Genomic DNA, 27,643 nt, shown 5'->3' on the forward strand with positions numbered 1-27,643 from the left:
AAGGAACGTTCAGGGGCAATGCATTCACTATATCTGGTCTCTCACTGTACACAGGACGTGGAATTGCAATCGTTTTAGGAAAAAAAAATGCTAAATAACTTTTCTCAGCAGCATATAGCAGACTTGTGACTTCCATCAGTGCCTGTTAAAGTTTGTATGAGTTTTCATACTGCACTGAGCTGTACCATCAGGGTGCAGGACCCATGACTTTGTATAGTGCTGAGGGGCCCTGTACTCATCACATACACCCTCTTAAAGAGGGGAAAAAACCACCCTCCAGCAATAAAAACCAAACTGAGCATGTGCAACCTGACGCCAAAGGCTCTGTCTTATCCGGACATGTTCTGGAGTCAGTGGAAGGATCTGTGCATACAGAATCAAACTGCCTTTTTACCCAATGCACAGGATTAACCCCTTAGGTTCCACAATGAGTATAACAAGCATGCTTTACTGCAAATAGAGACTGATTTTACTGTTGTGGTTTAGTAACACTAACGCCACAAAGGAGGGGTGGGGGGGGGAGTGGCACATTTAGGTCCCTTACACACAAGGGTTTTGACAGACTCCGCTTACTCAGAAGGGATTGCGCCATTGAGCCAGCGGATGACAGGTCCGTCTCTGCCAGTCCGTGCGGATGGAAAATAGGGTTTCCATCTGTCTGGATTCAGCGGATCGGAAGTCAGCAGACATGTCACCGCTGACATCAGACCTGCAAGGAGAGTCTGTTCAGGTCCGCAAAAAAACAAAAAAAAAAAAACAAACAACCTGACAGGTGTACCTGAACAGTCGGCATGTGTGAAAGTGGCCTATGGGTTACATGTTACAAGGTCAAGGCCCAGGATCTCTCATCACAGACCTTTCAGAAGTGATCAAAGGCAAAGGAGTAACCTATAGCTTTGGGGCAAAACTCAACCTCTCAAATGAGAAACCATGCAAAAGCAATGAAGGAACATTTGTTTTAATTTCTATACCAGGACCAGTCTTCCTGGATTTTGTGTCCAAAACATCTTCATATTGATTACTTGTTAGTAGGCATCCTTGGAGGCCTGTGCTTTAAGTGAATAACGAGCACCATTACAAGCCAAAATCACCACTTTTAATTCTTGAAATTCTTTGCTTTCTACAGAAAGAATCACATACTGGCTGCGAGAGATTTTAAAGTTTACAGTAAAATCTTATTAACACCCCTAAAGACCACAACTGAGCAAACTGCCCCCAACCTTCCAACACATTTTGGCTGCCTAATGTCACGGTAAGCAATATTTAAATCAATCTTAGCGTACCGTGCCAGATCTTCATCAAAGGAATCCATTCGGAGACTAGGACCAGTTTCTCGACTAACTGAGAAATTCGATTTTGAGAAGGACATATCTTCTTTGGATAAAAGCTTCTCTTTGCTTTCTGATTTTCTAGGTGGTGGGGATTCACTTTTCTCTTTAGAAGCCTTAAAGTTTGTGACTCTGAAGTTTTTTTCAGGTAGAAATCCTTTATGGCTAGACTTTGTGGCTCTCTCTTCTTTCTTAGACTTTTCCATATATATTTCATCATCTGTATCTTCAGACTTCTTTCGTTTATCTTTGGAGCTTGGTATGAAAGACAGCTCTTCCCACTTTGCAGGGTCATATGGGTCTTGATTCTTTGAATCACTATCAGAATCTTTCCTTGCTCTTCCCCTTTTCTCCTGTTCAAGTTCCTCCTTTGCGTATCTCAATTCAGCCAACTTTAATTTTTCCATATCCTCTTTCTTATAGCGCTTGGGGGATATGCTTTTTTTATAAGCCCTTTCCAGCTCGCTCATAGCGAAATCAGTAGGACTGCTACGATCCTTCATTTTCTCCAAATTAGACAGTTTATCTTTCCCATTTTCTTTTTCTAGTTCTGATGCCTTGTTTTTCTGTTCTTCCATAAACCTTTAGAGGAAAGGATAATTAATATAGTCTGGCCCACACAGCACTGTATAAAAACACAAACAGTAGAGAACATACATAAAACATGATTCAAAAGCTTCTCAGTTACTTCCAGTAAGCATAGCTGTTCATGAAACAGTTGCAAGTCCACGCATCACAACCACTTCCAGTGTGCATCTGACCGAGTTCTCTTTATTGACAGTCACAACTTTGTCAACTAAAGCAGCCAAATCTAAAACTGTAAATTGAAGAATCTCTCACTTGTACATTGTTATTAAAGAATACCTTAAATAGGTATTAACGATATTGGAAGAAGCAAATCAAAATTTGCAGATGGATAAAAAAGAAAAAAGCAGTTAGTTAAAAATGTCACAGAAATAGCAAAAAATAGAAACTCTAGCACACTCGGATCTAACATCATATGGAATCGGAAAATGGAAAAAATACAGAATAGGTTGAATATTGGGGGGGGCTCACACACACCAAAATGAAGTAAATCTTGGGGGAAAGAATAGTTACAAATGAACATACTATGAAAGCAGCAGTTCTACATGTGCATGTGTACTTTATTAAAGCAGAATCTACCTCGCACAAAACATGTCTCACATGATTTTCTTTTGACAAAGCATTGCCTTTTTGATAAGGATGGTTTTTTTAACGTGTGCAAGTTCTACCATTTAAGTAGCCCCAAACTGCCAATGAAAAAACAAAGGATTTTATTTTGGCGTCTGTATGAGTTAGGGTATTTGTTGCAACATTTTCTTAAAGTGTATTTCCACTTTTGCAGCCCAATTTATGAAAATGTATCTGTGCGTTACGTGTTCCCATTACTACAGGGTACTTTTTTGTGTCATAGCCAATTACAAACATTTCCGAACAAGCTCCGTGTTAGGCCCCTTTCACACGGGAGGATAGTGCTTTTAGCTGCGGATTTTATAGTTTTCTACCGCAGCTAAAAGCACACAATGCTTTCCTATGGCCTCATTCCCACACTGAGTTTAGCTGCGATTTAGTTACATGCAGTTTGGTGCGGATAGAAAAAATAGAATTGACTGCGTCCAGGAGCAATTTAGCGCAGCTATCGGCACATAACCACAGGTTATCGCAGTGTACTATTTCACCTGCAGATAGCAGCTTGAGGGAAAAAAAAAAGATAGATGGAAATAGATGGCTTGAAATGCAGAGGACCGAAATGCATCATGAGTAGATTCAAGGGACCAAAAAAAAAATAAATAAATAAATAAAAAAGGGGGGGGCGGTTTCTATGGGAATTACTACCACAGCTAAACGTAACTGCATATAATTGCACTGTACAAATGCAGCTGATCGCAGTGCCTGGAGTCTAATTTCACAGAACAAATTATATGCTTTTAACTGTGGCAGAACAGCCGTCCGTGTGAAAGGGGCCTTAGTCTTCCCAAAACGAAAGCCTTAAGCCAGCCATAAAGAGATCGAATCTTGGTTTGGCAAAGACTGGCTGACATTTGAATCCTCTATGGGCAGGCCGATTGTGCTCAACACAAAATGAAAGCAAGCTTTTAAACCTGTAACACTTTTTTAGGACAGAGTGCAAATCTAGTTTACAGCTATTAGTGAGATCTGCAAGCAGGAAACATCTTGATAGGTAGGCTGCAATTTAATTTTTTTTTCTTTTAATGCTAGGTGTGGAATATTATAGAGGTTATTGCAATTTGGCAGCAAGAGTGAAAATACACATTAAAGTGGAACTTTGGCTAAAATATAAAAAAAATATGGGCTGTAGAATTTAAATTCAAGTTCATCTACATTTACAGTCCCCCTGCTATGTTCCAAACACACGTTGAAGCTGCAGAATTTTTCATTCATATAGGCCATTGACTGCTTGTACTACAGTGGGATGAAAAAGATGTTGCAGGTAGTGTGGCTTCTGATCCACAAGCCAGTCACTTGACTTGTGGCCAGATGCTGATGGACAACAGCTTTCTGGATTGGCAGAACAGATGGTACCATTAAAACCAGAGACACAAAGGAGGATCTGGCATAGTCAGTAAAGGTAAAAAGGGATTTGTTTACTTCATTATACTTCCATCACAAAACAACTCGACTTGGTTCTTGTTTACATCTTCATATGGGAGCCTTTAGTTGTATTTAAGGAGGTTAAAAAACAAAAAAAAAAAAACAATGTAATAGACTCCAGTGTATATCAACTAACTTCAAACATTACCAATTTTGCTTCACAGGAGGAAAAAAAAAAGATGTTATCTTGACTCCGCAAGGGATGGTTCAATTCCTGAATTAAAATATTTCCATTTTACCCGTCGGTAATTTTATTAGATGCAAGAACATTAAACAGTCCATATTATAAATTCCATAATTTATTTGGTCATTGATCGCTCATGTGGTAATGCATTTCACAACTAAACCACCGAGGTCTTTCCTGTATAAAGTGAGGGAAAAAAAATCCTGGCCATAACACTCCATATCATTATTTTGGTTTGCAAGGTTTTGATTGAACCCTCTATGTTAGTGTGGTGACCAAAATTCTACCTCACCCAGTAGAGCTGATGCTTTAGGATGAAACAATGATTCACATACAATACCCATATGTGCGCAGTTAAAACCAGTTACTTACCACGGTTTGTCCTAAACCTACAACGTGATCCTAAATAGAATTTATGCTTTCATCCAAGCTACTCGAGTCACTTTACCAACCTGAACTTGGTAGAACAGCATTTTTGAATGTGCTTTTTATATTATTTGGTCTGAATTTAACACCATGATTTTTTTTTTCTCCTCTGCAGTGGAGCGATTCTCTTTAAAAACAAACTGGAAAAGAAAGCCTCAACAGGCTAAAAAATACTTGAACATTTCCTGAGTCTCCTACAGGGTTTAAAAATTGCCTGCACACTGTAAATAAAATAAAAACAAAAATATATATATAAAAAAACTTGGAAAAGAAAAACATTTTTGTTAGTCTGGCCAAAACTACAGTCAAGGATTTTGTTGGGGGGAGAATGTTGCCCCCTAGAACCAACATAATCGTGGATTTACTTACAAGTCTCAATAAGGATATGTTCACATCTAGGTACAGTTCCTGAAAACAGACACCTTTTAGGACAAACTTTATTGCACTCATGGGAATTTTACACAGGCCACACATTTAGCATTTCCTTCTAAGACTAGATAAATATTTATAATTAATATTTCAATGTCCACTAGTACTTCATCAGCTCTTAGCCGAGGTTGACACTGGAGAGATTTGACATGTCAAATCTCATGCCAAATCAGCAACTGCACCATCCGAATTGCGGCACCACAAAGATTCCCAAAAGTAGTTGTTGTACTGCTTTTGGCAACTGTCATTTCCATAGACATCTGTTCAGCAAACCGCAGAGATGTCTCCAAAATCACTCCCGAAGTCAGGACTGACAGCAGGAATGAAATTTTGCAAGTTCAGCTGAACTCACACAAATCCATTCCTGCTGTCAGTGTGAACCTGGGGAGAAATTTAAATAAAAATAAAAAATACTTACCTAGGTGGAAGTAGCATCGGTCTGATGCTGCATCTGTCCCCCCTCCAGCTCTAAGGCTGAGAACCAAACGATCACTGCTGATTGCCCAGTTCTCAGAGCTCCGTGACCTGAGAGCTGGTTACTGTCAGTCACCGACTTGGCGCCCCCGCACTCACTAGAGCACTGTGCTGTGAAGGGGTTGGGAGCGGCCAGTTCAGGCCGTCAATGGCACACAGAGGCTGAGCGCCGGTGCAGGCATGTGGACAAATTCTGACTGTCGCGATCTTGCCCCAGCGTGAACTGGCACTGCAACATCAGCTTCAGCCCGCTGTCAGCTTAACACGGGTTACAGGAGTGCAGAATGGAAAAGAGTTGGGGGGGTTCCCCATGCAGTGCGATGTGCCCGCACTGCATGGGTCAATGGCTCATTTTGGCTAAAGGTGAACACAGAGCTTATCCTCACCCGATCCTTTAGAAAACCACACTCCCCCATGTCCAGCGGCAGACTTTGGTAGGAGTGGCAGGGACTGGTCTTGTGATGGAAAGATCGGATGATTAGGTGAGGGAGAGTATCTCGGCTCTCCTTTCCCCTAGACAAAAACAGTCAAAAATATTTCTCTCTGAAGCACTGCATGAACACAGTGATTGGCTATGTCACAAAAGTTTAAAGCAGTGGGCAAAAGCCTACTACAGATGTCCCAAGCATTCTGCAGTGACATCACCTCATACAGCAACTCCATTATAAGCTACTGATTGTAATATCAGAAAAAAAAAAAAAATGTATTCAGATGCTGAACAGCATCGAGAAAGGAGTGCACAAAGGCTTGTCAGCACTCACTAAAGCTCATGCATTAACACAAGTTCGAAGAAACTTGTAATGAGAGATCGATCACGTAGACCTAACGTATGAATTGACCAAAACAAGTTAACAGATAAAAGGACTTTAGGGGACCAGTCACAGCGCAATGTTTGCATTAAACACGTGTGCCAACATGCATTTATGCGTTGTGTTGCATTTTAAAATAGGATCACTGCTTTCTCCTCACTGGCTCAGAAAGAGCAGTGGAAGCCATTGGCTCATGCTGCTGTCAATTACAGCTAGTGAGGGGGGGAGCAGGTGTGTAAGTGCATGTGTCTCAATGGAAAAACAGGAGCAAGCCGGCTTGCAATGCGGCCACTTAGGAGGGAGGACCCAGGAGTGTTGGCAGGAAACCAAAGGAAAAAAAAAAAGAAAAAAAAAAGGATCAGGCTGCTCTGCAAAACTATTGCACAGAGCATACAAGTATGATGTGTCTGTTTAACAAACACTTTACTCGACTATTCTGGTTCTTGCATTTATGCACATTGCAGCGCACTTACACGTTGCAAAAAAAAAAAAAAAAAAAAAAAAAAAAAAAAAAAACACAAACGCCTCTTCATCCCCACTAAACTTCCCATGGCCGACAGTATACCTAAACAGTGACTGCCACTGTTCAGCTGCCAACTTTCTGTACAGCACCTCTGATCTTCAGACCTAAGTTTGTTGAACCAGGTGGACAACAGGACACCCATGGATCAAATTTGAGCTGAGCCAGCAGAAAATAGAAAGGAGAAGTTAGGAATAACAGGTTTTTGCAAGTGCTGATGTGAATGGGCCCTAAGAGTACCGTTGCATGCATTTATCTGAAAAAACACCATTCCCATGAGGTGATCCCATTACAGAACCAGTAAAAACAGGAACTTTATAACAGTGCAATCCGTTATGGCAAGGGTCTCAAAACTATGACCCTCCAGTTGTTCAGGAACTACGTCAAAGATTTACAATGCCTCATTGGACGTGTAGTTCCGCAACAGCTCATAGTTTGGAGATCCCTGTGTTATGGCATGCAGTCATCCCTAGTAATAAACCATAAAGCAACGTTTATTGCTGCCCATTCTGATGCGCTAAAAAGATGGTTTAGGCCTACAATAAGGCACCCGCACTGTGCAATTTTATAAACCATTGAAAAGCTTTTTTTTTTTTTTTTTATAAACACAGATGTGAACAACGCCTACTTCAAGTAGCAACTGTTTCAGCTTTTAACTGATGCAAGGAGAAACCAGATATGGAAAATACAAAAATGGTCAAATCATGGAGTGCAGCAAGCACAGGATTATGTAGACCAAATATTATATTATATACAACAAAAAGCAACTGCGCACAACATAGAAGGTTAAGTGGGATTTATGTTGGTTTTACATTTCAGCTTATGTAGAGGGTAGGAGTAGTTAACACGCATCTGGGTGACATGCAGATGTAACTTTAGAAAATATCAGAGGGAAGAGACATCTACTAGATTCTTGGGTAACCACATTCCGAAATGTAACCGATATATTTCTAGACATGGACATTAACGTCTTTGGTTTTGCATACCATTGGACATATATATTAGGATTATCAAATTGCACAGCAAAGCCATCTAAACAAAATCAATAGAAAAAAGTTACACATATAAAATTATATATGAAAGTTTTCAATGCAGGTAAGAAGTGTAGATTGATCTATACTTAAAAAGAGTGATCATAATGCCACGAAGTATACCTTTTATATCCAGTGCCAATTGGTGCAGTCAACTCTCCAGATCTGCCCTCTTCTTTTTGACTTCCATAGAGCGAACCCATTGTGGGTGGGCTCTTGGTCATAGGACTCTTTCTTGGTGGGCTTAAGCTGTGATCAAAAGGACTCTGGCGAGATGATGACCTGAAAGTGCCACCGCTCTGTAATACAGAGGGGGAAGACGGACTGGGTTTTTGCCCTGGACTTGGCCTGGGAGAGCAGCGTCTCACCACTACAGATTGCACAGAGCTTTTAACTGTTGGTGCACGTTCTTCAGAACTGTGCTGGCGTACAGGACTTGTATCATAAGCTTCCATATCCTGCCATGTCTTGCCACCTTCTGTTTTATCATCATCAGCTACCGATGCAGATTGTTCCTTTGAGTCATCATCTGTTGCCTGGACAGAGCTTCTTTGATTCTTTGAATGGCTCTTCTTCTCCTTTTTTGATTTACGTTTAGTCTCCACTCTACTGTGATTAGAGGAAGACCTAGAGGAGGAAGACCTCCTGGAGCGATCAGAGGATGACTTGTCTGAGTTTCTTGAGTGGCTCCTGGACCTAGGAGAGATTGATCTCCTTTTTGGGGAGCGAGAACGAGACCGACCCCTACGGGGACTATATTGTTGGCGGTTGTAATTCTGCCAGTTAGGGCGATAATTTACATATCCACCGCGATTATGCTGACCCCGTGGATAAAATCCTCTTCCACGATTGCGGAAATAGTATGGTCTTCTATAACCTCTGTTATGCCCTCTGAAGTCACGATTTTGATAAACTCTTGGATAATTTCTCTCTCTACCATACCCAGGTGAATAAGATCTTGAGCGAGATCGAGAACTAAAAAGGAAAAAAAAAAAAAAAAAAAAAAAAGTGTACAGTTAAACTAGAGAAATAAAATGGAGTTCCACACAACAGCATTTACTAAATGTCAGGAGAAAATACATCCCTGCCCCAATTTTGGTGTAAAACAACTAATATGCTAGCTACACAAATATGTTAATTTTAATTTTAAAATAATTTCTGAAATTAACTGCACTAACTAGATATTTTAATTAGCTGGTAACTGTTTTAGTTAATAAGTAACCATCCATCCTCGTAGAGGATCTAGTCAATTTGGATCAAAGCAATCTTTCTTCGTATGTAAAGATATATGGGTGTAGTGCTAAACAAATTTTAACATATAAAAATAAGTATTAATCAGTGGAAAGACTTCAAAAAGAAAAAATATAATCTAGAGAACTCAGAATGCACAAGAACTGTGAAAAATTACACAAGAGACCAATCAATTGTCCATAAATCAAGGTGCAGGAGTCCATCAATTCCTGAACATATGGTGCATAAATTCATCCAACTTTATTCAAGATGCGAGAATTACACTATGAAAATCCACTGTGCCAAAGCCACCAACACCCCCCACTCACCAGAACATGTAGCAGTGATGAATTCTAAATCACTCAGACCAGTGGTCATCAACCCTGTCCTCAGGGCCCATTAACAGGCCAGGTTTGCAAGATAACTTAAATCACAGGTGATATCATTTGCTGCTCAGTGATTCCAGTATTCTAGTCTGCATCTCCCCAAGGTAATACATAAAACCTGGCCTGTTAGTGGGCCCGAAAACAGGGTTGATGACCGGACAACAGCCCTCTCATGGAAGCGGTCCCTTTAAACTGCTCCACTGAGCAGATCCTCACGGTCCAGGGTGCATGAATATAGTGATTGTATGGGATAGATGCTCCCCAAACAGAGCCAGATATAAAAAGTGTCCGTCACACGTGGAAAATGTGGCAGCGTGACATCACCACCCAAAACTCAAGCCAATGCGTTTCATGCTCTAGCGCATCCTCGGGGATCAGAAAGTGCTGACTGCAATATATATATATATATATATATATATATATATATATATATATATATATATATATATATATATATATATATATATATATACGCACACACCCCTCAATTAGATTAAATTGGGCAAACGCACTAATTGCGTCTATACAGGAAATGTATATCTTCCATTTTGCCATAGTCAGGTGTTCCGCCAGATTAGGCGACATGTCAGAATGTGTCACAAAAGTGACATTCGTCTGCATCTTGCTACACCCCGCATTCATCCACAGTAAGGATACAGTGAGAAGGGGCAAGCGGACATCTTATTACACCCACCGGAGTTTTGCATTTTACACTTTTCAACAGTAAACTGAGGCTATATAGTGAAATACAGTACTCAGTTTTACTGTTTAAATGTTGAATTTTAAAAAGTTGTGGCAAGCCTGCTGATCTAAAGGAAAAAGAAAAAGGAGGGTGCACCGACCTAGTGCATGACCATTATAAAAGTTTTAATCAAAACGTATAAAAAGCAATGGTGCCACTCACAAAACGAGCATATAAAAAGGATTTTCTTATCGGTCAAACTGCATCTCTTAGTAGTTACAGACAGGACCTGATGACAGGAAGATCGAATGGCACCCCAAACGACTGACACGTTTCAGGGACGCACCCATTTCCTTAGAGCCTAGGCAGTCAGTGACAGTTTGACCGATAAGAAAAGCCTTTTCATATGCTTGTTTTGTGAGTAGTACCATTGCTTTTTATAAATTTTAATTAAAACTTTTATAGTGGTAATGCACTAGGTCAGTGCGCCCTCCTTTTCTTCTTTTCCTTTAGTTCTATGAGTACCCGTTGTTCTGAGGAGGGCTGCAAGATCAGAGACTTTACTATAAACCAAAGAGTGGATTGCACCATTTGCATATAGCAAAAACACCATAGCGCAGAAGATTGTTTTAAGCCTGCTGATCTCACAGGTTTGTTAATTGGACAAAAGTTTGCTGCTTTTAAAATTCAACAAGTAAACATTCATACGGAGTTCTAAGTACTGTATTTCACTATATAAACTCACTTTACTGTTACATGCAAAACTCCGATGGGTGTAACATGTCCGTATTCCCCCTTCTTAGTGCTGTTAGTGTGGAGGAGTGGGGGGTGTAGCAAGATGGCAGCAATGGGACAGCACTTCCGTTACACATTCTGATAAAACAACGGCAAACGTTTGATTCATCTTCTCAGATTTTTGAGCCACCATCATTTAAAAATTATTCACTAGTTTGTATATTGTTCATGATTAATCTAATGCCACAAGGGTTCATCTTAATATTCATGCCTTATCTGGTCTGGTGGGGTGAGGGTGAGCTGAAATAACACTCACCTGCCATGGGAATCCAGCAATGTCCCACTGACATCTGCCAAAAGCTGTCAGACTGCCTAGGTTTAGGGCCGCCATCTTTGTGACTTCATCAGGGTACCAACTGTCTCTTCTGGGGCCTAGCAGCCAGCCATCTGATGGCACTGGGTTACACACATAGTAGGCTATACAAAGCCCTGAAGCCTCCTGGGGTACACATGGGCATTCCAGCCTTGGCCATGCTCTGAGAAGGATTCCTGAGAAAATGTTTCTGTGCAAGTTGCTGAAAAGGGTGAAGGATGGGGTTATCAGCTCTTGGTTTGCTTGAGCATACATGTTTGTCCTTATGGGGAAATGTCCACAACTATACAAAACGTTTCCTGATCTGGCTGTAGCCAGATGGATCAGGTGACAAACATCTGTAACCTGTGTGTACATTTGCTCTAGTCAAAAGATTTAGACCACACACACACACACTATGAAATCTCTAATCAACAAGGAGAGATCTGCAACAGCTGGTTCTACCAAATTTGGTTATATCAGTTAAATTCAGTACACAGGTTACCTTAAAGCGGTTTGTACTGAAAATTGAAAGTTAATCTTATCCAAATCGCTTTGGACCATAGATGCATATATGACCATTTAAATAAAATAATATCCAGTAATTACCCTTTAAATGTAATGTTTATAACGACTTCCGGGCTCTCCTCCTGTGGGAGTAGGCGTGTTTATCGCCTTTCCCCTGCTTCATAATGATCCCTGGGAACTTTTTTAGTTATTTCCCAAGAATCCGTGGGGGACACAGTCATGCCGAAATCTCGTGAGATTTTGGAAGGACGACGCCGGTCACGTTTCCTTGTTCTCTTATTGTTACTTTCGTTGTCATCACAACAGGGCGGGAACTTCTGAGGACACCGCCCTTTGTGATGGCAACCAGAATCTTTTACAGCGCTGCTCACTGCCATCAATGAGCATGCGCGGGATGGAGCGATGGATGCTGGGAGCACAGCGTCATCGCATCCAGGAAGGAAATGCTTGTGGGCTTCAAACGCCCACACTGAAAATGGAAACCGGCGGCCTGAATTTTGAAAAGTTTTCCTTACCAATGAAATCGTCAAGACGGGGGTTAAAAAGACGCCGATCGCGACTACAAAGACACCTCACGAATCGCCCACCAGTGACACAGGTTAAAAAAAAAATTATTCGGCAGCGGAATCCCGCTTTATGTACAATTCAGAGTTGTTAAATTATGCAGATCAAACGAATAGGCTATACAATTTGTGCAGAATAGCTGTCCTAGTGAAGCTCCACTTAGCCATGTATAGGATGATTCTACCCACAGGTATCCTAAAAAAAATAAAATCCAAAAACCAAAAAATGAATTCTACTGCAGTTTACTAGTCCCTTAGATCTGGTGGTTGCCTTAATTTTGGCTTTCAGGCTAACAGCTTTTTCGGCAAGTACAGGAAATGCCGTCTAATCCTGCCAGAAAGGCAAGGTCTTTGTTACTTCCTTACTACATCCTACTGATGTGAAATGAAAGCAGAAAAACTTAGTTTTCTTCTGTAAACTACTAATCCCACCAACTCCCATTGAACAGCAAAGACAGGCATGTTTCAAGTGCAGCCCAGTGCTAATCGTGGCTACTGCCAAAGATAGAGGAGTAAACCAAGAGACTACTAGGTGAAAATAAAAAGGCACTTCCAATTTTGTTTGCTTTTAGCATTCAGTTTTGGAATAGCACCTCTCAAAAGAAAACTGCATGCACTGTTAGAAATGTGCCAAAACACAACTTCCATCTTGCTCCTTCAAAATTTCCTGTCACTGAAGAAGCAAATGAACATAAAATTCACCCCTAGTGAATCAAGAATAGAACCAGTGGTCCCGAAACTGAAATTCTTCTAGTGTATGGCCAGTTTAAAGGGATATAGATATAGAGATCTATATATCTATATATCTATATCTACATCTATACTCCCCCTTCAGAGTTTCTGTAGCAGGGGGCGTGTGTACAGGCCCGTCATGACAGGACAGGCAAAACAAGCAGCTATGCAGAGCGCACAGTAGGCTGTATTCCCCATCTAGCCAGCAGCTCCACCGGTGTGCTGACTCCGCCCCATGTAGCCTGTATGCTCAGAAAAGAACGGCTGTAGTTAGAGCAGTGATCAGAGTGGGCACGTCAGTGGAGCCGACACGCCCACTCCGATCACTGCTCTAACTACAGCCGTTCTTTTCTGAGTGGAGCTCCCAGCCCGCCCCCTCTCTGCTAGCTAGCGTGCGAATACAGCCTCCTGTGTCCTCTGTGCAATGCACTCTGCAAAGCTGTCATCAGGGCCTCCAATTTGCAGTCTCCGGTAACCTTTTGAAGTATGTCTGCACTCTGACACTCTCCTGCAGTATGTTTATTAATGTGCCACTTTACCTGCTCAATTATTTGGGATTGCTCCACTGCTCAGCGAGTGGTAAAGATGTGCATTAACCTATAGCAACCAATCATTGAGCGCTAAAAATGTCCAGTAACCTCTAGCAACCACTCGGCAAGCAGAAATTGTTGGTGAACAAACTATCACTATGCCCCAACCCTCATTGGCTCCATTTAATTGCCAAGAAGGCACCATCATGGGACAAGTGGGAAAGGTTTTGGTCCTAGGTCAAGGAAAAAAAGCCTCCATAGGAAAGTAAAAACTATAGTTAGAAGGATAGCTTCACTTGGCTTTGAAAATAATTTTAAATACTTTGCTTTCTAAAAGGACGGAGGAAGCTGCAGCACATTCCAAATGCTTTACTTTGCCCATCGGAAGGTTGGCATTATATGTTTGGGTTTTACCAAGAATGCATGTCACAATTTATAATGTAGATTCTAGTTGCTTTTTGTTCTTTACATTAGTCAATAGAAAGCAGCTGAAAAAGCAGGGTAAGTTTTCAACTTTAAGCCCACATGTCAAATCAGCAGTTATTGCCGGTGTAGTGTCACATTTTGCTGCCTATCACAGGATGCTGCGGAAGTGACGTTGTTGCGTACTGCGCATGCGCGATGCGTTCCAAACACTCGCGCCATGCGTTACAACATAGTTTCGGCAATACAGTTCAGCGAAACCATCACATAATGTTACGGAAGTGAGGTTACACACAACACAAACACTGGGCCGTGCGTTACAACACTAATACTTCCCTTGTTACCTAGTAGGTTTTGCATTGCTGGGACTTGTAGTGCCTATCCTGAGCTACATGCTTCAATGTTCAGTGTCCTCATCCCTATCCCCCTGCTTCAATGTTCAGTGTCCTCATCCTTATCCCCGAGCTTCAATGTTCAGTGTCCATCCTTATCCCCGTGCTTCAATGTTCAGTGTCTTCATCCCTATCCGCGAGCTTCAATGTTCAGTGTGTTAACATGCATGTAGCTCAGGATAGGCACTACAAGTCCCAGCAATGCAAAACCTACTAGGTAACAAGGGAAGTATTAGTGTTGTAACGAACGGCCCAGTGTTTGTGTTGTGTGTAACATCACTTCCGTAACATTATGTGATGGTTTCGCTGAACTGTATTGCCGAAACTATGTTGGAACGCACGGCGCGAGTGTTTGTAACGCATCGCGCATGCGCAGTACGCAACAACGTCACTTCCGCAGCATCCTGTGATAGGCAGCAAAATGTGACACTACACCGGCAATAGCACCGTGTGAATCTCTGAAATCGCTCCTGAAAGTCAGTGTGAACCTAGGCCAAGAGATAAAAAGAAAAATTGGAAAAAAAAAAAAAAAAAAAAAAAAAAAAAAGGGGGAGGATGTTGCTACTTCTATGGTCTAAGGAATTAAAAACACCTACTTTTTATGACCACATGAGCAAACCCACAAGCACTTTCTCTCAACAGTAAACTAACCGTAGACATAACTGACCAGCATAGAAAATTCTTAAGCTTAAGGCCTCATGCACACTGGACATTTTTACAGCTGCTGTTTACTTGCTGCAGAAAAAAATGCCTGAAGCCATAAACTCCCCAGCATGTTACCCTGTGTGTTCATACATACATATAGGCTGTTAGTTTTTGACTGGGGCATTTTCAAGCTGAAAACCCCCCCAGAATAAGTGGGTTTTGAGAGGAGTTTTACAGCTATAAAAAACGCCCTGACAAAAGCTTAAAAACACTGAAAACTTAGCTATTCTGCGTTTATCAGGGTTTTTGAGCAATAAGCTTTTGTGGGAGTATAGTTTTTAGCAATACACACACAGTGCAAAATGCTACTGCAAAAAAAATGTGCAAAACTAAAACGAATTCTACAGCTAAATCTACTTGCGTTTTTATAGCGTCCAGCGTGCATGAGGCCTAACTAGTTGCAGACTTGGGCGCGCTACAAATGCCCAAAAAATGGGTCATCATTGTACACAGGACTTGTGAAGCACATCCAGTCTCTCTGCGCGTTTGCCACCCAACACCCCCACCCAATAACTATGTTGGCTTTGATTAATCAAGCATTGTTGTGTACACAGAGAAGGAAAAAATAAAGAAAGAGCAAGCAGTTTGACACTGTTCAGCATTTATAAACCCTTTGTCCTACCGAAAGATACAATTAAACAAAGTTACTTTTATCATTCTGTTCATCCTTCTGTAGATCAAAAAGGGATAAATTCTAGTCTACGGATGTCATACGCAAGCAGAATTTTTTTTTTTAATATTCCCCATTTAACCCCTTATTAACCCATAGTTTACTCTAATCAGCCCTAACTCCTTATTCTCCTTTTCCAATCATTTTTTTTTGTTTATTATTTTATAGGGCTGAAACAACTAATCGATTATGAAATTACTATTTTTATAATCGATTAAGGGCCGGTTCACACTGCAGGCGAGGCGAGGCGACACCGACTTGCCTCGCCGCAACTTGCAGATGACTTCTGTATAGAAGTCAATGCAAGTCGCCCCGAGGTCGCCCAGTAGTACAGGAACCTTTTTTCTGAGTCGGAGCGACTCGAGTCGCTCCTCTCAGAACGGTTCCATTGTACAGAACGGGGGCGACTTGTCACACTGCGGCGAGGCGAGTCGTGTCGCCTCGCCCGCAGTGTGAACCGGCCCTTAGCGGAAATGAGCCCTTTATAGTACAAAAAAAAAATATCAAATTGCTACTGTATTTGCACCTTCTCTTAACCCCTTCCCGCCGAGCGTACGCAGATTTGCGTACTCTGCTTCCGGGGGTTATACCGGGATGATGCCCGCACCTGCAGGCATCATCCTGGTACCGTTTTTTCCAGCGGGCGATTGGCTATCCAGCCATAACAACCGAAGTGGCTAAAAGCCGCTCGGCTGTTATGCCGGGGAGGAGCGGGAGGGGATGTCCCCCCCTCCCGCACGCCTCCCGCCACTGTTACCGGTGTTCCCGCTCGATCGGGAGCACCGATTCAACATCCGACGCCTCCGGCTGCTGGGGAGGAACTGGAACGAAGCCGTAATCTGCTTCGTTCCAGGATCCCAATAGTAAACACGGAAGCGACGTCACTTCCCGTTTACTCGGCTGCCAATGGCGCCGGTTTTAAAAAAAATATACGGTATTCAGAATCGATGTTTTCGGCGATCTGAATACATTGAAGTGTAAAGGAGGGATGTGGGGTCTTTTAGACCCCCCATCCTTCCATAAAGAGTACCTGTCACCACCTATTACTGTCACAAGGGATGTTTACATTCCTTGTGACAGCAATAAAGTGTTAAAAAATGTAGTCATTTTAAAATAAAATAAAAAAATCACACGTGACGTATCGCCGCGATCGTCAGAGCGAGAGCAATAATTCTAGCACTAGACCTCCTCTATAAACACTAACCGTAGAAAAAATTTAAAGCATTGCCTATTGAGATTTTTGGGTACCGTACTTTGTCGTCAATCCACGAGTGCGTGCAATTATATGTTTGGTATCAATTTACTCGGCGTAACATTATCTTTCACATTATGCAAAAAAATTGGGCTAATTTTACTGTTTTTTTTTTTAATTCATGAAAGTGTCCCTTTTCCCAAAAAGTTGCGTTTAAAACAACGCTGCGCAAATACCGTGTGACTTAAAATATTGCAACAATCGCTGTTTTATTCTCTAGAGTCTCTGCTAAAAAAATATATATAATGTTTGGGGGTTTCAAGTAATTTTCTAGCAAAAAAATATGGATTTTAACTTGTAAACACCAAATGCCAAAAATAGGCTTAGTCATGAAAGGGTTAAAGAGGTTGCGAATAATTATATCTAAAAAATAATTTTTTCCTTCACCCATATTTTCTTTCACATATATTTATTTTTTGTTTAAAATGTATGATTTCACACTTTTTGTGCTCATGCAGTAGTATGTGATATCTATTCATTTAGATGGTTTCAGATATATGCATGTCGACACATTTTTCTTGACATTTGATATAGCACTACACAAAATTGTTGGTTTTTGTTTTTCACGCTTTTGTCTAGAAGCTGTGTTGGAGGCTTAATCAAAGTCCTCGTCACAGCGCAGTATACACCGATTAACAAATATGCAAAGTTAAAAAAAAAAAAAAAACATTTATTCTTAAGCATCTGTATGTAGTGGTAAATATAAATAACCAACTATATGGTCAGAGAGAAAAATCTCTAATCCACTGAGAATAACAGACAGAAGTGATATACTGTATAAACTATTAGAGGGGATATACTATATATACACTATTAGTTTACTGATATACTATTGTATAAAAAAAATTCTTCCTTCAAAAATGTATATAGTAATTAGTAATTGCACCTTCTATTAAGCGATTGAGATCCGCGCTATAGCCGAATGACGGCTACAGCGCGGACCTGCTTTGCCGGGACTACGTCTATTGACGTCGCCCCGTGCACGAGCGGCCTGTGCGGCGCGCTCTGTGATCAGCGAGTCTATGAGACTCGCCTGATCACGGATCGGAGCAAGGGATCGATCCCGACCCCTTACCATGTGATCAGCTGTCAGCCAATGACAGCTGATCATGTGATCACAACAGAGCTGGTAATCGGCTATTTTTCCTCCTCGCGTTGTCAGAGCGAGGAGAGAAAAAAAAAGCCAATCACCGGCGGCCGTGAGAGGGACTTCAGTCCCGATCATGGCCAGATCATCAGTGCCCACTTGCCCCCTGCCAGTGTCACCTAATTATAGGAAACGTGCCACCCATCAGTGCCCACAATCTGCAACAGTGCTGCACCTCATATGCCACATATCCGTGCCCATCAGTCATCTACCAGTGCCCATCAGTCATCTACCAGTGCCCATCAGTCATCTACCAGTGCCCACCAGTGCCCCCTTAACTGTGCCCATCAGTGCCCCCTTAACTGTGCCCATCAGTGCAGCCCATCAGAGCAGCCTAACAGTGCCCACAAGTGCCGCCTCATCAGCGTATTTCAATGGAGAAAAATGACCTGTTTGCAAAATGTTATAACAAAACTATTAAACAAAAAATAAAACTCCCAGCTGTAATTAAATACCATCAAAAGAAAGCTCTATGTGTGGGAAAAAAATGATAAAAATGTCATTTGGGTACAGTGTTATATGGCCGCGCAATTGTCATTCAAAGTGCATCACCGCTGAAAGCTGAAAATTGGTCTGGGCAGGAGGGGGGTTTAAATGCCCAGTAAGCAAGTGGTTAAAGAGGTAGCGAAGGATTATATCTAAAAAAAAGTTTTTTCTTCACGTATATTTTCTTTCACATATTTTTTGTTTAAATGTATGATTTCACACTTTTTGTGCTCATGCAGTAGTATTTGATATCTATTCATTTAGATGGTTTCAGATATATGCACGTCGACACATTTTTCTTGACACTTTGATATAGCGCTACACAAAATTGTTTTTAACTTTAAATATTTAACTAAATTATACACCACACTTTTTTTTTATTTTTATTTTTTAGGTTATTAACCGATCAAAACAATAAATAGGCCAACTAATCGATTATGAAAATAATCGTTAGTTGCAGCCCTATTTTATCAACCATTAATATTTAAAAAAAACTTTTGACATTTGTTTTGTTCATTATTTTATACCTTTATCAAATTCTAAAAAAAGCACAAAAATAAAATTCCGATCCTTTGCACCAGAATCATGAATTTTAGTGTAATTTTAAACCAGACAAATTACAGAATAAAATATGCATGGTTTATCTGCAGTAACACTGTATTTTTAAGCCAACGCTGATCAAAAAAAAAAAAAAGTGTGCGTCTAGTTCTTACATTTTATTGCCTAAGGACTGTCAAAATAAATTAATTAATTGTTGCAAAATATGAAAAGAAAGAAGAAAGCCTTGTTTTTACACTCTCCCCCTCCCCTTCTTAAGAACAAAGAGTTCTGGTCCATAGGGGGTGAACAGGTGTGAGATGCAAAGTGGCAAAATATACCAATATGGGTACAGAGATTATACGGTTTGTTTTAAAAGTGAAAAAGTTGTACAACCACATGTATGTTCCCTATACAGCAGCAACGTATGCAGCACTTTACAGCATACATAACCACCCACATATAAGCTAATGTCCCTGCCAAAGTCATACATACACACAAAGGTCTCAGAGACCCCAAGAAAGGCAAGCATGCTGACCGTCGCCATTACTTGAAAGAAGTGATAAGAAAGTATTGCCTTTCGGTATCTGCAGAGAACTTGTAATACTTTACAGAGAATTCCATTATAAAAAAAAAATTATTATTAGGGAAGGAATAGAGTGGCTGGATCACACTTAAATTTGTGTTATTTGAAATACACATTTTACAAAAACAAAAAAAAAAACAAAAAAAAAAATCAAGCATTAAAAAGATTCTTTATAGCATAACAGGATTGTCTTTACGAATGTGAGCATTTTGCTGAGCACCTATTGTAACCATATTACCAGTGCCTAAACATTTCTCCTTTTTTCTTCCTTGCAATTAGCCCCAACACTATCAATAAGCAGACTGGCTGCTGTAGTGTTGAGATTTCTTTAGCTTGATCAGGCTTGGCAGAATCGGTCACGTGCATGCACATAGCAAGGCATACATCAGCTAAAATAGAGTAACCGCATTAATTGGATATACCCGTTTGAAAAGGGAGGAATAACACAGACCATATGCTTTGAAGAGATCTCTGCAGGCAGTAAAATGCAACATTCTGGACATAATTGCAAACTAGCATCGTACATGGTACTGTTATTCCAGGTTTCTACAAAATATGTTAGTAAAGTGAAAATCTATTGGTAATTGCCAAGTCCATATCTTAAATTTAAATTGGGGAATTTAAAACCTATTCATTTCTAGGAGAGTCCAATATTATTTGAATGTCCATTAAATAATACAGGAAAGTTATTTAAGCCCTGTAAACATTTAAAATGATATATAAACTTGTGATTACAAAAATAGTTGTTAGATTCAAAAAATAATGTAAATATACTGGAAAAAAGTAAATGCATGTGTGCAGATAAGAACTTATCAACGGTTTTAGGCTGGATTCATACCTATGCATTTTTGTGCTTTTTGCAGATTTGCACTACAGTCCATTTAACATGGTTTCCTATGGAACTCATTCTGTAGTGCAAATCTGCAAAATGCACTAAAAAAACAGATGTGAATCCAGCCTAATCAACTGAAAGCAGTGCATTGACTGTACTCAAAAAAGTTTAAAGATGTGCTCCCTAGTCTCCATTCCTAGCAAATGCATACAAAAAATATTTATGCCATTTAAGAAAAAAAAGTTAAATATTGCTACATGACATTTTTATGTTGCTTGCTATCGGACCTCTAGAACAGACCTGTATAGAGAACAACCTATCGTTTGTATAACCCTTTTGTGAAGGTTTGCTTTAGAAAAAAAACATATGCTGATAGAACTTTAGAAAATAAGCTGCATTTGCAGTTGAACATCACGATCATCACTGAAAACCATCTATTTACATGTTTAATGTGGCGTTTTAATTTTATTTGTAAATTGTTTGAATTATAGTTTTACACCGAAAATTAACCGTTTTAATTTTTAACATTACAGGTTTACAAAAGAGCCATAATGAGCTGGTGGTTTCCAGAATTTCATCTTGTTGAATTTTTTTTTTTTTTAGCTCTGAAGGAAAAGTATGTCTAGAGATTTTTTTTTTTTCTTTTCAACAAAATATGGGTCTTTCTAGATAATAGAGCATATACAACTGTGGTAAATGCAATAAAAATCCAATTTAAGGCTTTCTTATTTTCTTGCATTTGACAAAACACAAAAAAAATCACAGCATACAAAAATGAGAAAAACACAGAAAGGAAATATACAATTTACCTAGATGTTAAATTGCATATAACAAAAGTAGAGGACAGAAAACAAGGTTGGCTGAAAATCTTAAATCCTTTAGCTCACCCTGAGAGAAAAATCAACAGAAAAGTAGATAAATCCTTGAACTTCTTACCTCTTCTTGGATTTCATTGGATTCCAGTCAGAATCACTATCCAAACAAAACCATGCACCGCAGAACTAGACAGCTGAAGTGAATCAAAAACTAATGCCACATGCTTGCACAAAGTCGATGCAAAAACATACCCTTTAGAAAAACACTGCTCATCCTAGGGTGCCCAGGAGAATACATCAATTCTAACAAGAAATAAATTATTAGCAGTGCAACAAGCCAAGATCTGTGCAAAAGAAACCGGGGGTAAAATTCAGAGAACTTGAGTAAGGCCAGGTGCCAAAAAGATGTTTCAATTGCTACTGGCAAAGAAAGAATACTAAAAGCCCCCGAACGACTGATGCGTGTCACACAATACATAGATATGAGGAGGAGCTGGCTAGCTTAGAAACTCTAGTACTAAGTACAGATACCACATGGGATGCACACCATCAATTTAAACCACTTGTCAATAATGACAGACAGATTCAAGGGAGTAGAGCCTCCTGTAAGATTCAATTATGTTTACAAGAGTCTCATAGGGGATTTCTGTTTTCCCATATGAACCACACGAAAGTTAACCTCTCAAGTGCAATGTCAGGAAAATCAGTTAAAACATTACTGTATATCTAAAGGGCCACTACCATGACAGAAATACAAGAGCAGTTACTGCCAATCTTTCGGGAGAGGTTAGTTGCTTGGCAGACTCTGGCTTCAATGCATTAAATTGAATCTGCAGCCAGTGAGTTAAAATGAACTTCTTGAACCCATCAGCTAATCAGCATTAGAAAGGCAAAAAGCATTTTAGGAGGAAGGTCAGCAATAGTATTCTATAATAGTAAATATTCCAACAAATTTCTCTCAGCACATATTTAATGTTAAACATGTCTGCACTCCTGTGTATAGGGCAATAACAATGTGTTGAATAGGTTTATGATTGAGGGAAGGAAGAGAAAAAAAAAAAAAGTTTGTAGCCCATATCAAAACAGAATTTACCAGATAAGGAAAATTCTACTCTACTACCAAGTGTGTTATTAAATCAAAAACACACTTGCTTTCAATGCACACATTTTAAAATCTGAGTAGTTCCACCCAAGAGTGGAACTTCTGCTTTAAGCACTCCTGACGGGGGGGGGGGGGCATGGTAACTGGTTTGGAGTTGGACTTTCTGCTCTTGGCCACCTCAGAGACTCCTCTCCTCTACCCCTAGGCAGCTCCCCCCCCCCCTGCAATCTTCTGGGACACATCACAGGTCCCAAAGATTGCCTGGCCACTCGTGGAGCATGACTTGCGCAGTGCGTGCCTAGCCATGAAGCTGAAAGTGGTCATGGCCGGGTGCCCACAGTTGCTATGGCAGGACTGGCGGAGAGGAGCGAGGCTCCGGGTAGCCACATCACTGGACCGTGGGACAGGTGAGTGCCTGTTCATTACAAGACTGACTTATTTAACTAAAAAATGGGTGTAACTCTTTAAAATGCTTAGTAACTCATCAAATATAGCCTGCTGAATTTATATAAAGATCTAGACTTTTCTCCTCGTTCCAGTTTTAAAAACCACGTCTGGTTTCTAGACCAAGGAGATGAAAGGATAGCGGCAAGTTACATTTTTAAATGAGGAAAATTAGAAATTTACACATAACATAGCTATTTTTGTCTGGATTTACTGATTTTTTTTTTTTTACATGTTTTCACACACAGTAAACTCAGCCTATGCATTTTGTAACTAAGCCCTGGTTCACATTGATGCTACTTTACTTGAAGTAGCACGATTTCAAAGTAGCAGCTCAGCGTAATTTCATATGCAATAAAAGTCACACCTGAAATCGCAAAAAAAGTTGTGCAGGAACTTTTTTTTTTTTTTAAATCGGCGCAGCACCACAAGTTTGAATCGCACTGATTTGAACAGTTCCATTGCCGACAAAATGGTGCGACTTGTCATGCGATTTGGAACTGTCAAATAATGTCAACTCGGTGATAACGGGGGCTAAGGGTTCATTGGCTTTAGGTGCTTTGAGCTGCAATGCTCAACACAAGGACCTGAAGAAACACAGTTTTCTATGTTCCCGGGTCGGGTATTGCATATAAAGTACAGTAAGGCCTTGTTCATACAGGCAGAGTGCAGCATACACCTGTGTGAAGGGTGTGTTCCATGCATTTCCATTGGATTGGAGTGGCTGCACGCACACAGCCGCTGCTCAATATGCTGTGTGAGTGGCCCCAAACACACACTGCTGGCTGGCAAATTGAGAGAAGCAGCTGTGTCCGTACAGCTGCTGCAACACAATTGAAATGAATGGAACTGCCTGCACAATACATGAAAACAGCTGTGCATCCCCTTGCAGGAAAACAAGGCCATCATAAAGGAGGCCTATGTCTGCATTTTTATGTAACAAACAAAAATGCTTTAGGATGCAATGCAGTGCACTGTAGAGCATAGAATTTAATAACCACTTCTCGTTCGCATGACATCATAGACTGTAAAGCACTCAAACTCTTGGCGATACATAAATCCTGCAGAATAATAAATGCTTCTGCATGCGAGGGGACGCTAATGCATACATAGGTCGCACTCGCATATGTAAATAGTGTTCATGCCACACGTGAGGTATCGGCACGAATGTCAGAGCGAGGGCAATTGTTCTAGCACTGGATCTCCTTTGAAACTCTACACTGGTAACCTGTAAAAAAGCATCACCTTTGAAAGTTTAGTACCGTAGTTTGGTGCCATTCCGTGAGCAATTCTAAAAGAGTGACATTTTGGGTATTTGCTCAGCTTAACTTTATTTTATTTTTTTGTAAACTATAGAGAGATAGTTATCTCTATATAATTTTTTTGCATTAAGTTTTTCCCCAAAAACTGGTTTTGAAAAATTGCTGCGCAAAAACCCTGTGACAAATTTCCATGAGGCTGTTTAATTCTCTAGGGTCTCTACTATAAAAATAAAAAAAAATTCCCAAATATGGTTTGGGGGTTCCGAGTAATTTTCTAGGAAAAAAAAAATTAAATAAAATGCTGATTTTAACATGTAGGAGAAAAAAAAAATCAGAATTGGCCTGGGTGGAAACTGGTTAAACTTGAAAGGGAAAAAAAAATATATATATAATAATATTAATTATTATTAATATGGCAAGGTAAAGTCCGGGAAGCAAATGTGACACACTGTAGCATGACTATACAATCTATGCATCATAATGTGTGCCCGCTGGTTTGACAGGCCCAACTTCTATGAATTTTCCAAGTTTGTGATTAGTGTGCCAAGAAAAAGTAGAGACTGTTAGACTGTTCTGTGTAAATGTGCATTATTCAGCTTTGCAAAGTAAAAATTTGAACTCCACCGCTTTGTAAGTTAGGACTTTATAACCTGTGTAAAACACATCTTTCGACCTCTACAAATGCCAGTTCTCAAACAGCTGAGAACTTTTATTCACGGTGCTCGGTCAAGGATGGCAACGGCATTATTATGTTGCATGTAGATAAACATCAGTAAGACTTGAAACTTGACCTTTCCTCTGGAAGGACTGATTTACAGTTTTTAAAAACTGAGACACTTCATTTTAATCTATTAATTTGATGGGCGTCTCAAATGCTTAGGCAGAGGGTCAAAACCTCACCTACTAATGTTGACATCACAGCTGTTAAAAGTGTCAGGATCATTTAAAGGTGCAAAAGAACTTCTGAACGCAAACACATTTTGTTTCCAAAAGGACCCATTACTAAAATAATATGGTAGTGTAAATTAAGAGAGAAAAAAAATTAAAAACCTCTCTCCCAATTGCACGTATACAGTCATTTGATACTACTCCTGTTTGAAAACATGTCACAAAGTATCCACAACAATTTTGTGTCATGTTAATTGGCCACCTCATATTCCTAGCACGTCAGTTCCATCTTAACCACTTGCTTACTGGGCACTTAAACCCCCCTCCTGCCCAGACCAATTTTCAGCTTTCGGCGCTGACACACTTTGAATGACAATTGGGTGGTCATACAACAGTTTACCCAAATTAGATTTTATCATTTTTTTCCCCACAAATATAGAGCTTTCTTTTGGTGGTATTTAATAACAGCTGGGGTTTTTATTTTTTGCTAAAAAAAAAAAAAAAAATTTGGGAGAACTCAGAGGGCGCGCAGGCCGCTCATGCACGGGACGATGTCAATAGATATAGCCCCAGCAATGTGGGTCCGCGCTGTAGCAGTCATTTGGCTATAGCACAGATCCCTAGTGGTTAAACTCGCTGCATTTTAATGCAAGTAAAACAAAAAATTTAAAATCCACAATAAGAAAAGTTAAAAATACAACACTGATTTATACTAACCTAAAACACTGCTTCCTTCGGCCTCCCGGTTGTACAGCTACTGGCAAAGATCTAAGGGCCCATATCAGCCCCATCCGTTGTGGTGCATTGTAAAATACACATGCATTAGGGCAGTCCATTTGTTTTAATGGACTAACATTGCACCACAACAGAACAAAAATTATGCATGCATAGCAACACATGTTGTGCTGCACTGCAACTAAAGTGCACCATTTACAATGAATGACAACAGATATAGTTGGTGACCCACTCGTCCTGAATTATTGTCGTCCAAAATGTCCGCAAAGTAAAGCGGCCTAGCCCCCACCCGATGAAGTGGGGGTGTCCCCTCAAAAAGGACTCTTTTTGAAAGACAAAACACTGCTATTCATATATATATATATAACAGCTGCTAACACAACATCAAGGTATAGAATGTGACATGATAAGTATTATATAAAAGTGTAGCGCTTTAAAGACATGGCATATTTACTGCCAATATTACAAAGATATATGTTCAACAAATATTCTCAATGTGAAATAGTGCACACACCATGCAAAATACTATTTGCTATATACAACTATACAGCTGAAAAAAAAAAAAAAAATGGGTAAAAAAAAAAAAAAAAAAAAACGTGAAAATAGCAAAAGTCTCTTAAATGTCCTTGTATAATTCACAAATGTGTGAAAAGGATCCTACACCTCCTCCATAGAAAGACCGTGCAGTCACCACGTGAGATCCTTCCACCAAGCGAAATGGACGCTTACCGGATTTAGGGGATCCACTCAAATTTATATTTGGAGGATCACATAAGCTCGTACATATATGTAGACTCCTTCAATATTGCACTTTCCAGAGGGATTTCAAATGTGGTTATTCCATTCAAAAAGGTGACTTATCTCCAGCCATATAGGTCCACAAGGATAATAGAGCACATATAAAGAGAAGCAGGGACCACAATAGTGTAATTCCGTTTTCGTATAAACAATTTAATAAAAGGTTATTAAACTCACATGTATACAGAAGATTAAGCGCTTTTCAATGTAAAATCAGGCTGCAGTGAAGTCCCGACGCGTTTCGTCATAAATGACATCATTTTTATGACGAAATGCGTCGGAACTTCACTGCAGCCTGATTTTACATTGAAAAGCGCTTAATCTTCTGTATACATGCGAGTTTAATAACCTTTTATTAAATTGTTTATACGAAAACGGAATTACACTATTGTGGTCCCTGCTTCTCTTTATATGTGCTCTATTATCCTTGTGGACCTATATGGCTGGAGATAAGTCACCTTTTTGAATGGAATAACCACATTTGAAATCCCTCTGGAAAGTGCAATATTGAAAGAATTCTACATATATGTACGAGCTTATGTGATCCTCCAAATATAAATTTGAGTGGATCCCCTAAATCCGGTAAGCGTCCATTTCGCTTGGTGGAGGGATCTCACGTGGTGACTGCACGGTCTTTCTATGGAGGAGGTGTAGGATCCTTTTCACACATTTGTGAATTATACATGGACATTTAAGAGACTTGCTATTTTCACGTTTTTATTTTTTACCCATTTTTTTTTTCAGCTGTATAGTTGTATATAGCAAATAGTATTTTGCATGGTGTGTGCACTATTTCACATTGAGAATATTTGTTGAACATATATCTTTGTAATATTGGCAGTAAATATGCCATGTCTTTAAAGCGCTACACTTTTATATAATACCCCTCAAAAAGGACAGCTTGGTGCTGGGTTTAGAATTTTGGACCCAGGGCTTTTTCTGGCCCCGGTTTTGCAGCTTCCCCTGGCCCTAGCACCCTGTTAGCGATGGAACTGC

The 27,643-nt window shown here is 40.0% G+C and overlaps 1 protein-coding gene across 6 annotated transcripts in view; it reads right to left on the bottom strand.

Annotated features, from left to right (window-relative positions):
- Window positions 1-27,643, bottom strand: part of THRAP3 (thyroid hormone receptor associated protein 3) — a 96,011-nt gene that overhangs the window by 15,874 nt on the left and 52,494 nt on the right. For 5 of the 6 annotated variants that reach the window (XM_077481698.1, XM_077481694.1, XM_077481695.1 and 2 more), the window contains 2 exons: window positions 7,959-8,810; window positions 1,284-1,910 (listed from right to left, as the gene is read on the bottom strand). In XM_077481698.1, coding sequence (XP_077337824.1) covers window positions 1,284-1,910; window positions 7,959-8,810 — 1,479 coding nt within the window. Of the gene's footprint in view, window positions 1-1,283; window positions 1,911-7,958; window positions 8,811-21,539; window positions 21,890-27,643 lie in introns of those variants that run through there. The other variant, XM_077481697.1, reaches the window with a different exon arrangement.

This window comes from Lithobates pipiens, unplaced genomic scaffold (genome assembly GCF_037356315.1).
Source record: "Lithobates pipiens isolate NorthernLeopardFrog02 unplaced genomic scaffold, aLitPip1_a1.2 Scaffold_16, whole genome shotgun sequence".
Lineage (NCBI taxonomy): Eukaryota > Metazoa > Chordata > Amphibia > Anura > Ranidae > Lithobates > Lithobates pipiens.